Raw genomic sequence first — 12,358 nt, 5'->3', positions numbered from 1 at the left:
AACTTTCTGACAGTAGGAGCTGTTAAGCACGGACAGACTCCATGAGAGGTGGTGGACTCTCCTTCCTTGGAGGTTGTTTAAACAGAGGTTGGATGGCCAACTGTCATGGGATGCTTTAGCTGAGATTCCTGCATTGCGGGGGTTGGACTAGATGACCCTTGTGGCCCCTTCCAACTCTATGATTCTACGATCATTTGCGTAGCTCACGTCTGCACACTCATGGCAGAGAACACAAGAGACGCCCAGATCAGGAGGAACAGGATTTATGTTGCATACTGAAAAACCACACAGCATTGGGGGGGATAAAACAAGCTCCTACTCAAGGGCAGAAAATGTGGGAGGCAGGCAGGCCAGAGAGAGAGAGAGAAGAGAGAGGGAGGAGGTGTGGCAGGACTCTGTTGGGAGGAAGGTCTGGCCCCTGTGGTGAATGTTTGGCACGCTTACATGATGCTTGCTGGAGTGAAGACAGGGGCAACGCACAGGGGTGTCCGTGTCTCCCGCCACAGGACAGGGGGGTGCATGTACTCTCCCGGTCCTCTTCCTCCGGGTGCAGCAGTTTCCCCTGAAGGAGCTGGAACGCTTCCCTGTGGACCACAGCAAGCCCAAGACAAAGAGAAAGGACTTAGTTGCTCTCTTGGCTCAGTTTCCAAATGGTGCCCCTCTCCTGCCAGCGGACAATTCCCAGTTTGCGCCCACTCAACCCTGTGCTCTTAAGAAATCCAGTGTGATTTGCCACCTGCCCACAAGCACAGGTGCAAATGGCACACCTTTGGTGTTATAAAAGTTTAATAACAGGAGCTTCGGTGGCACTTAAGAATGCTGAAAGTGTTTCAGATCCAAGCCCTCCCATCCTGGGGAACTAGCATGCCCATCAGCAGGGGCGTACAAAAGTGGGGGGTGGAGGGGGCGAGCCGCCCTAGTTGCCACTCGGGGTGGTGGGTGACAAGATGGCCCCTGCCTCCCCCCAGCTGTAGAGCTGCTGAGGTGCACACAGTCAGTATGGGCTACCGCGCATGGCACACTCCGTATGGATGTCGTGCGTGTTGCCACCAGGCGGTTCACCCGCCACTCGGCATCCGCCCCGGTGCTGGAGAGTTCCTCTGCCACTGTCCATCAGCCCTGGCCATTAGGGCCAATGGCTGCAGCCCAGTGACGTTTGGAGGGCCACAGCTTTCTCCACTTTTAGATTGATACAGTCTCCTGCTTCCCCCTTGCAAGGGGTTCTGGGAAATTATCTCACCAGGCCATTCTCGACATGGTGTAGTAGAATCTGTGCTTGCTGGGCCTACACTGAGAGCTGAGGGAGCTGGCATGGTGTGAGCCCCCATGTTCTCAAGATCAGCAGTCCCCGGGTGCAGTTCCGGGAGCTCCATGCCAGCCGCAATGCAGTCCAGCCCATCCCCAGTAGGTCCCCAGAAGCTGCTGCTGTGCAGGGGAAGATCTGGAGAGGGTTCTTCTGCATCGAGAGAAGTGGAGGAAACAGCTATGACTGGCTAGGCAGATCTTGCTGAATTTCTATCAGGACTAGAAACATGTAGTTTATAAAAGAAAGCGAAATTCTCCAGGTTACTGAATCTCTGTCCCCAAAACTAACCAGAAGTCTGGGTCAGGAGGAAGGGAGTAAAGTCTGAAATTAATAAAGGCACTTCCCGCAATGTTAAACAACATCATCACTGGAAATCAAGAAGCAGTTTATGGGCACAATCCAAAAAAAGGTATTTGCAACCAAGTTGCACTGAAACCACTGGACTGAAGTTACTGCCACGAAAAAGGCCTATTCATTGCTTTCTTGCCAAATTTGTCACAATTCACTTTTACCAGACTGTGCCCTTTCTGTGCAAAGGGAAGCTTGCCCACCCACAAACACCAGCTATTTACTATTGAATCCCACCCTAAAGCAGCAACCATTGAGAGGTGCCCCAAGATGGTGGCACTGCTGAGGGGAGGGGCCTGTGCGACTCTGGCACCCGAGGGTGCTGCTTCACTGGGCCCTCCAGTTTGACCATCCCTGATGCAAACCTGCAAATGGATTTTGGTGCCAGATGAGAGCCACATTCTCCTCCTGTGGCTCTGCTTAAGGAAGCCATTTACAAAACCCTCTGTACCTTGTGCAGGATGGGGATTGGGCAGACGTTGTTGAAGATGACCGAGCTGAAGGAGCCATAAACGCCATCGTTGAGATGGTAGACGAAGCTCTTCCTGCCACCGGGTTCTTCATCTGGGACAGCCAGAGGAAATGCAGCAGAGGCCAAGTCAGGGGTGCCTTATTTGTTTGTTTGTTAAATTTCTATCCCGCATTTCCACCAAGCAGTGCTCAAGGCGGCTAACAGCAATAATACAAATACAATGAAATAGCAAGAAAATACAAAGTAAAAAAATAAACAAACATAAACACAAAGCAAGTGAAACATCAGTTGAATCAAAAAACAAAAACAAAAACCAGTTTAAAAAACCCCTAATTGCAACTTATTTATATGTCAGCATACCCATCAAAGACCCAGCCAAACAGAAGTGCATTTGCCTGATGGTGGAAGGTAACCAGTGGACTGGGCTGGCGAGTCTCCCTTGGCAAGAAGCCCCAGAGCCTCTGGAGCAGCCACTGAGAAGGCCCTGTTCCCATCAATGTGCTTCAGATGTTGGTGCAGGGGTGGCCCAGGACATTTTGCTGCTTGAGGCAAAACAGAAAATCCCCAGCTGCACTGCCTAAAGCAACTGGAGGCAGCCTGGAGAAGCTCTAGCATGCTGAATGTGCAGGAAGGAAAAAAGGAGTCTGTAAAGGAGATGGCAGCAGCTGAGGAGGAGACAGGGGCAACAAGCACAGGAGGGTGGTGAGCAATGAGCTCCTTGGAAGCCCACATCTGCTGCTTCTCCCAGCTCTCCCCAGCCTGCTGCCTGAAGTGACTGCCTCACTGAGCCTCATGGACAGGCCAGCCCTGTGTTGCTGGGACAGGAAGAAGGGCATCTTCAAGGATCTTGGGATATACAGCTGAAATACACCACCCATGTTCACTGAGGAGTGTGGCCTAGAAAGGAGGCATGTGCTAGGGAGAGTCTCAAGGGCCAGACAGAGAGGTCTGGAGGGCCACACTTGGCCCCTGGTTTTGGCATTCCCTGTCTCAGGTGACGGGGTGGTGCTGGCAAAGACGTTTTTATTTTCCCTGTAGGGTGTCTTGCAATAATCTCTCACGGTTATTGCAGTATCTGGACGGAAACTGACCAAACCTACCATCGGAGCCCGGCTGCTCCAGGGGAACCTCCTTCTTGGCAACAATGTTGACCGCTAAGGTAAAGGCTGAATCCACATAGTAGCGCCCCAGTTCAGCAATGACCTCCACCCCACAGCCTTCTGGGAAATATAGGTCCAAGGCGGAGCTGACCACAGCTGCTGTCTGAATTGGGGGGTGGGGGTGGGGAGAGAGAGAAGAGTCCACATCCAGCTGTTACAAACATGTGGGACTCAAGTCATAGAATTGGAAGGGACCCCAAGGGTCGTGTATTCTAGTCCAACCCCCTGCAATGCAGGAATCACTGCAATACATTCTGAGTGCTGATGGCAGTGGGGGAGCAGGAACCAGTCTTAGGCAGAGCTTTACAGGCTACCTGGGAATATATGTAATGGGTGTGTGTGTGTGTGTGTGTGTGTGGGTGGGTGGGTGTGGTGTCAAACAAGATGTGATGCCATTCACACACTTTGCTTCAGCCTCCCTTAAAACTGGTGAAATATATGACCTATTTTTAAATGTTCACAATATCTGTAATGATGTGTTTCACTGGAGTAAATAGCAACCAAAATATGACAGTGTTCAAGGTCTTGTATCCATTCAGAAACTAGGTCTCCTTAGCTGTAGAATATGTTTATTACTTTCACTGGCAAAATATGTCTCATTATTATGGGTGAAATGATGGTGCAGGGGAGCCTCCAATGTGCCTCTTGGCGCTCCAAGCAGAGACCTTTTCATATTTCCTTTCCAATCCAACAACAAACCTGGGTTACATACAATACTGGCGTAAAACACAAACACACGTAACCCACTGGAATATAGTTGTTGGTATGTATAATATAATTTAGTTGTATAATTTAATTGAGTTCATCATGCTTTCAAGAATAGAACTTTATACTGCATCATTTTATATTCTTTAGACTTATAGCTGCTGAAGAAGCCGTAAGGCGAAACAAGTGGACTTAATTCCGGAAAGCCTTTTTCTGCTTACATCGATTTATGGACTTTGGACTTTACTTTGCAATTTGAATGCCAGTTTGTGGGTATGATGTAAAACAAGAGACTGTTTTCATATTTCCTTTCCAGCAGGTGCACAGCCTTGAAGCTCAGAGCAAAGTCTGGCATAGTCAGAGCCAATGACAGGCAAAACCATCACCCCTGGAATGCTTACTACTAAGAAGGCAACTAGGTGGCAGCTAGCTGGGGGCAGACTGTGATGGGGGGAAGTGCCCCAATTGCCTTCATGGATCACTCACCCTCCACTGCCACTTCCCTCTGGCTTTTTCAGCATCTTGCATTTATCCTCACACTAGGTAGTCTAGGCTGAGACAATCGTGACTTGCCCAAGGCCACCCAGCAAGCTTCTTGGCTCAACAGGAATTTGAACCCAGGTCTTGTGCACCCAGAGCCAGCACTCCCCCAAACTGGCCTATTTGCCATCTGCTGAACAGAAGGGAGAGAACCAAGATTTGTACCTCTTCGAAGCGCCCTCTGGAATCTTCAGCACCAGGAAAGCCCCCTCCAATGTCCAGGAGGTGGCATCTTGTAGCCTAGTTCTGCACCCATTTCAAAGACCAGGCGAGCGTCTGCTATGGACTGAGTGAAGAGCTGGGGGTCGGCACAGCTGCTTCCAATGTGGAAGCTGGAAAGGAGGGCAGTTGGGCTGGTGAGTAGCTTTTCAAACCGTTAAACCATTGTGTGTGTGTGTGTTGTGTGTGTGTGTGTGTGCATATACAAAATCCAGTCAAGATATACACATCCCCCAAGATCTGTTGGAGATACCTGTGCAAAACGTCCACAGTTTACAAACAACTGATGCACAGGAAGAAACAAATTAATTCTTAAAAGTAACAGAACACAGGTCACATACTTCATTTCCAGACCAACATCTAGATGGGTGCAAAAACAATGCTGCTTGTTTGGGTAGAGTGCTTTGCTTCTGCAATACTCAGTGGAGCAAGCCCAGATTTCACTAAACCTGTCCCATTCAGTGTTTATTCTCTTGTTCTGATGACAGCACGGTTTTCCAGATCACTTTGGGTGCCTCAAGGGAAGCGATTCACAAATTAAATAACTAAAACAATGCATTCGTTTTGCCCATAAGAGCATATATTCCTCTAATTTGTCCAGCCAATACTTATTTTTTTCTCTTTTCTCCTATTTGCATAATGAACCCTGGCAGCCTTGATCATGCCTGCCACTTGCTCTTTACATATCCATATAACTTAAATGAAAAAGCGGGTCTAAAGAGGGCTGTTATTATGAATCTTTTCCCAACTTTTTTTTTTTTTTTTGCTTTTGGACATTGCCACAAAATATGATTAAAGTCTCTCACTGACTAATTTATTATAACTGCCACTCAAGCTACTGCCCTGATGCGGGTGGGGGCTCTTACTTGTTCCCACCCACCCAGCTGCTCATGGAAGCCCCAACAATGCAGGTTGCTCTGCCCCAAGTGGTTTGCTCTCTGCCCTGCGTCCTAAGCAAACAGGGTGTGTCCAAGACCTTCAGCTGTTGACATGGGTTGAAAACTCAGGGTGGGGAAGATGCAGGGGGCAATGCCAATGACGGCAAAGACCCAGAGGTCCAGGCAGGGGGCCAGCTGAAGAGGCCTGGGCCCAGCTGCCTAGGAGTGAGCCTTGATAGAGTGCCCTTTTCTTCCCCTCTTATCAGTGAGCACAAGGAAACCCGCAGCCTACCTGATGCCAACCACCTCGACATTCATCTCCTTTGCAGTCTCAAGCAGGTGACGGCAGGCTTTAAGAGTGGCGCCATATTTCATGCTCATGCAGGTGGAGGACCTGGAGTCGTCAGTAGCCAAGCACAGAATCATTCGTGGAACAAGGTGGGTGGGTGTGGGAGAGCAAACTCAGACAACAACTGTGACAATTGTGGTTTATTGCTTATTCAGAGCCAACACCATGCAGGCACAGTACAGACTCATCTTTTGCAAGGTCGCTTCCCAGGAGATGCTTGTGATAACCCAGCACCTGCCTCCCTCCAATTCTGCATCAAGGGCAAATTATTTTTAAAATATCCCCTTTTTTATATCTCCCCTTTGTCTCTCTTCTCTGCCTTTTTTCAAGATCCAGATTTTCAGTGTATTTGAATTTTGGGACAAATACTTGCAGAGTCACACAGCAAATCTCCTGAGTTCAGACTGCAAGTTTCTATCCTCAATCCCACATTAAAAAACAACAACAACAATTACCTGTACTTCACCCTCAGGTCCAGGGCAGGTACAACATTGAAACTCAACTTTACAAACACATTTTTAAAAAAAACATTTTATAATATCTTACAATTAGAGGAATAAGGTGGGTCTTAAAAATCTGCACCTCAAAAGCCCAGGACAAAGAAAATTGACCTCAGCATTCACCGAAAACTGTATAATGAAGGTGCCAGGCACATCTCTAAGGGGAAGGTCCACAACTGATTTGCTTGTTTATACATCTTCCCATTTTTCATTGCATTTCCCTGTCACTTCCTAACCGCAAAAGTTTAATTTTCTTTTAAGTGGATTTGTTGCCGTAGAGCGATAGAGTCCATTAATTGTCTTTGTGTGAACCTAAGTTGTGGTTGAATCCCTCTCGCAAAATAAAAAAAGTCTGCAAGCAACCCCATAGTGTGGTATCTGGTTGAAACCTGAATCTTACTCCGCAGGGAGTTTGCTCCAGTCTGACCTGCAGCTTCACACACCTGGCCCCTTTTCTCTAACTGCAAAGTGGAACCGTTGGGGGTTCCAGCAAAGGCCCCATATCCTTTGCGATCAACGCCTTTAAGATTCACTGCTTGTTGTGCTAGACTCTTCTGCCCATTGTAACTGTTCCCTCCTGCATACATATATTTATGTCCACAGGTGCTGTATGCCTTACCTGGCAGACGGGTGGCTCCGTGCTACCTTGCTGAGCTCCACTTCATTGTCAAAAGTCATCAGCTGCACCCCTTGGCTAGCTGCATATCTGATCAGGGAGATCTGCTTGCAAGGGCTGGTGCAGATGATTCTGTCCGGCGGGACTCCAATACTCTTCACCAGGGCCATTTCTGCCTGAAAGTTCAAAACAAAGGATGTTGGAAGGAAGCATTGTAGGCAGTGGGTGGCTGGGAACTGTAGAGGAACACATACTGACTCCCCTCTTTTCTGCAGCACCAGGAGGGCTGTTGGAAAGAGGGAACCGCAGGCATTTTAAGTCAAGGATTTCTGATCCAGGCTCTCTTGCCTGCCAGTTGTTTCCTTTGCAACTGCCTCCCAGCCATTCCTCTAGCCTGTCTAGCCCTGTTGCATACAGCTGGGCCCAGCAACCTTAGCAACAATATCCCATATCTCTGCTTTCTCTCGGGACTGCATCCTGCCCAGTTAGCTGCTGGGACTCAACTCTTGCAGCACTCAGGGTGAAGAAAGAGGTAGAATATTCAAAAAAAGAAGATGCAGTAGGCTCTTCACCTACATCAGACTCCCCAACTTGTGCCCCTTCAGATGTTATGAACTACAACTCCCATCAGCCCAGCCAAGTGCAGCATGCTGAATGAAGCTAATGGGAGTTGTAGTCCAGCAGCCACATCTGGAGGGCACCAAGCTGGGGAAGGCTGACCTGCACTGTGAGCCAGGCTTCCTCCCAGCCATTTGCAGGAGAGCAACATTTTATCAAGATGGATGCTGGTGCTGCCCTCAAACTCCCCATTCTCTAGTCTTGTGAGAATAAATGGGGGGGGGGGGGAGAACTATGTATACACCACCTTGAGCTTCTTGAGGAAAGGGGGGGATATAAATGTAGTAGTAAGGCATATGCTGCAATGCATACCAAACAAAAATGCACACATCCAGCTGCTTCTTCAAGGGAGCCCAGTTTCCCTGTTCCCACTTGCGTTCCTACCTTGCTGGCACAGCCAAAACCCGGCTCCCAGCCCTGCCAGCATCTGAACCACTCCTTTGCTGCGGTTGCACTTCAGAGCATAGAAAGGCTTGATGCGCGGCAAGGCCTTGAGGAGGTGCAAATGTTTCTTCACCACATCCTCGAGATCTGCCACAAAAAAGGCTTCTTGCTTCCCTGGAAAAGGGGAAAGACAGTCAAGAGATCGTGTCCCTGAGGAAACCACCCAATTGTTTTTAACATGCTATTCACCTTTCAGACAGCTATCACTTAAAGTGGTTGCCTTTTCTTGGGCTCTGTGCACCCACTTGGTTTCAAGGGACCCACACTTGGCCACAGAGCCTTCTGGGGCCATCGCCATTTCTCAGTCTTACGTCCCTTCACAGGGTTTCTTCTGAGGATAAAACTAGAAGTTTTCATATTACCCAGCATATGTTGCTGAGAGGAAGGGTAGGCTACAAATGGGATATAAATTCAAATCTCTACACTCCAACTATTCCATATGAAAAGCTGAATTCTGAGAGCTGTATAAGTTACACCTGCACAAAGCTGGCTACTCTTAGTTTGTGTGATTTATTCTGCTTCTGCAAGTGAAAGGGGGAGAGGCAAAGTGTTAGGGAGGGCCCTGAAGCAGGGTCCTTGCCCTGATCCCAGGGAATCCTGCTCAGCTACTATTCCTGTGGCTCCCAAGGTTTCGCCAGGAACAGCACGTGGACTTTCAAGCATATATTTCAAACCAAAAGGTCAAGAAACTTGCTCCCAACCCTCGTAAAACCTGGAGTCCTGCACTTGTGCTCTATCTTTCCTGTCAGGTTATTTTATTACAATTTTCTCCTCCTCCTCCTTTTTAATCATCATGAAATAGTGCTGATATTTAAGAAGCATGTTAGTGCAGTATAATTGTTCCCTCCCCTATGCACAAGATAGCGTCATACTCTAGTACAGTGTTTTTCAACCACTGTTCCGCGGCACACTAGTGTGCCGCGAGATGTTGCCTGGTGTGCCTTGGGAAAAATTCCAGCCAGAATATCAGCTTTGTGTTCAGCCAAACAGGCCCTGGTTGTGCACTGAATAAAGTATTTTATAATTTTTCATATTTCTGTTTACTTACTATTTCATAATAAAGTAATTATAAAATACTTTCTTTGTGTTTATTTGATTCCTATTCAAGAGAATTACTTTATATATAGTCATATAGGCACAGAGTTAATTTTTTTAACATTTTCTAATGGTGGTGTGCCTTGTGATTTTTTTCATGAAACAGTGTGCCTTTGCCCAAAAAAAGGTTGAAAAACACTGCTCTAGTATGGACAGAACATAATGGGATGCAGAGACACAAAAGGGCTAAAATCCAACCCAGTAAGTCAACTGCCCCTGTCTCTTACCGCCTGGGAAACCTCCAGGAGGAGATTCTCTAGCAAGTCCCTGGTGGTGAAGCCCTCCTCCACCATCATGATGTCCGATTCATCCAAGTACCTGGTCATCGTTACTGTCGAAGGAGGATATTGCTTCTAAAGCCTCCGTCAGTAGGGGGTATAGTTTTTAAGTATGCAAACACACTGCGAAGGAAAAGGAAGGAGAAGAACAGTCAAGGCAGGTGCCTCCTTCTCTTCCGTTCAGGCCAAGGAAAGGTGCTCAGCAGCCAAACCTTCCATTGCCTGTATGGGCACGACCCAAGTTATTCCTAATGACCAGCCATGAGGACTAGAAACATGGAAGTCTAGAAAGATATTTTCCCTAGCTGAAGGCACAGCCTTTCAGGAGTTCACCAAGCCTCTGTTGACCTCTGTTGCATCTGTTCCATTCTCTTCTCATGTTGGGACAAGTGGGTCTTGCAGAGTTTGTCCTTTTTCTTCTTTGGGGCACTGCACAGAGTTCAGGGGCAAGAGATTAGAGTATCGCAGATGGACACGTGTGCCATAGCAGGCATCATCTTTGAAGAGACATTCCTTCTGTGCAAGGGAGAAATGTTTCTCTTAATATACTGTTAGCTGGTTGCAGGGGTTTTTTGTTTTTGTACAACACTTTTATTAAATATAATTTATGTTTTTGAACTATGTGGCCTGATTGTGAGCCCCCTTTTAGCTGATTAAAGAGTTCTAAAAAATGATTAACCTAACCAAAGCAGCAGCTAAGGCCACAATCCTGTTCCCATTTACCTGGGTATAAACAATTAAACTTGAATTTATAATTTCTAAACCAACTTAGGCTGAATCACAGTCTTTTCATGTCATACAGCAATGAAGAAAGTTTCAAAAACACTTCTTCATATTTTAAAAAGTGAATTCCACTAGATAACAGAAATACATTGCATGATCCTGAGTAGCACTGTGGAACCAAGCCATTTTACCCTGCTCTGCAGGCCAAAAAAGGCTTTGAGAGCAGCTTACAGTAATAAGACACTCCCTGCCCTCAGGTCTATAATCCAAAAGATGCGACACAAAAGGAAAAGTGATTGGGAGGGAAGAGGAAAACAGAAAACTCAGACACTTAGCACTTCTTGAACTGACTAGCTAGAATGGAAATCATTGATGGAGAGACTAAAGTTACTGTTGCCTCAGCTGAGCCAATGGAAAGGCCCTGCAGTCGATAAATCAGAACTACTGATTTGAGCTTTTTGGAATTAAGGGATACAGCTGGCATCTGGGATGCACAGGAAAAGCTTCTATGTGTGGCTGTTAACAAAAGGAGTTGCAGGTTTTTTGCCCCTTTGGACAGAGATGACTTGGCCACTGTACTCTTATGCTCTGGTAACTTCCAGACTATATTATTGCAATGCACTCTGTGGATCTGCCCTTGAAGACAACTCGGAAACTTCAATTGGTCCAAAATGTACCAACCAGATCACTGGCTGGGGTTCCACTTAAATCTTACATAATCCTGTTTTAAAGCAGCTGCACTGGTTGCCAGGTCATTTCTGTGCACAATTCAAGGTTCTCATGTTGGTGTTTAAAGCCCCAAATAACACAGGTCCCTAAATATCTGAACGACCACCTCCTTCCTTTCAGAACCTCTTGGGCGCTGAGGTCAGTGGAGGGGGCCCTCCTGGTTGTTCCTCTGCCCTCAAGGCTTAGGGGGTGACGGCCTTCTCAGTGGCAGCCCCTAAGTGTAGAACACCTTCTCCACAGAAGTGCATCTGCCACTTTCATTACACAGCTTTTGGAGAATGCTGAAGACACGCCTCTTTACCCTGGCTTTCGACATTTGAAATGTATGATTTTAGGACCCGCCTTATTTTTTACAGTTGCAAGTTGTTTTAAATTGCTATTCATATTGTGTTTTAACACTGTAACCTGCTCTGAGGACCTTACAACCTTACAGTGGATAGGTGATTAATAATAACAACAACAACAGTAATAATCGTGGCCTTCTCCGTGAATTGCCCAGTTCTCTCTCAAAGTCATCCAAGTTGGTAGCCATGCAAATGCCATGGTTTTAAATATGAGCTGCATAAAGGAGGACTTTTTTTTTGTCCTGAACCTGCCAACAACAGCATATATACATCAAGGTCTTTCTCTCTCTTTCTCCTCCCCGCCACAAAATACAAAAACAAAACAGGGGAATGGTGTCTTTAACCCACATTAATAATTGTTAAGTGCAGACCTGGGGTTTGGGGAGGGGGAAAGGTGCCCATTTCAGGTGAGGTGTGCCTGCGATTATGTTTGTCCCTCTCCCTCCCTCTCCCTGGGAGATGAAGGAAGCGCCCCACCCCACCCTCCGTTCCACCCCATCTCCATCCTTTCCTCCCAAGGCCTCACCAAGTCCCGAAGCCTTCCTCCTTCCTGGGTGGCTAGGTGTAATGCCAGGGGGGTTCTCCGGTGAACTCTGAGCTTTTGCAACACCCCGAGGCGCAGTTGCTGCTGGGGATCCGAGATCTCTGTAAGGGGTGGGGGTGGGGATATGGAGGATGTGGGGCGGGAAATCCACCTGGTTAACAGAACAGCTCAGTCAACCATGCAAGAAAATCGTTCCCTTCCCTGCCCCCTCCCTCTGATACACTACAATCCCCTCTCTCTCCCTCGAGCCTCCATCCCCCCTCCCACCCACCTTGGTACCCAGACTTCCCCTCCACCCACCTTAAAAAGCATTTAAAACGGATTTTGCCCATGGGTCTCCCAAGAGTAAATATAGGCTTCGGCAGTGGCTGCTCCTCCTCCTCCCCCCACTCCAAAGCCTACACCATGCAAAGCAGCACCAGCTAATCTTAGACACAGGAGGAATGCTGGTCCTTTATATAGGCAGCTGCCCCCTCCATCTCTGCTCACA

The 12,358-nt window shown here is 47.5% G+C and overlaps 1 protein-coding gene across 1 annotated transcript; it reads right to left on the bottom strand.

Moving 5' to 3' along the window:
• Positions 1–278: 278 nt before the first annotated feature.
• On the bottom strand, positions 279–12,358 carry AZIN2 (antizyme inhibitor 2). Its single transcript, XM_033157572.1, is given in 17 exon segments — positions 279–499; positions 502–584; positions 1,241–1,310; positions 1,313–1,453; position 1,960; positions 2,106–2,218; positions 3,227–3,389; positions 4,697–4,759; positions 4,761–4,863; positions 5,921–6,056; positions 7,098–7,269; positions 8,096–8,116; positions 8,118–8,269; position 8,857; positions 9,478–9,651; positions 11,851–11,969; positions 12,169–12,358. Coding segments are annotated over 15 exon segments (1,377 nt in total). The 5' UTR covers positions 9,577–9,651; positions 11,851–11,969; positions 12,169–12,358; the 3' UTR covers positions 279–440.

This window comes from Lacerta agilis, chromosome 8 (assembly GCF_009819535.1).
Source record: "Lacerta agilis isolate rLacAgi1 chromosome 8, rLacAgi1.pri, whole genome shotgun sequence".
NCBI lineage: Eukaryota > Metazoa > Chordata > Lepidosauria > Squamata > Lacertidae > Lacerta > Lacerta agilis.
This window is presented reverse-complemented; position numbering and strand designations above follow the sequence as displayed.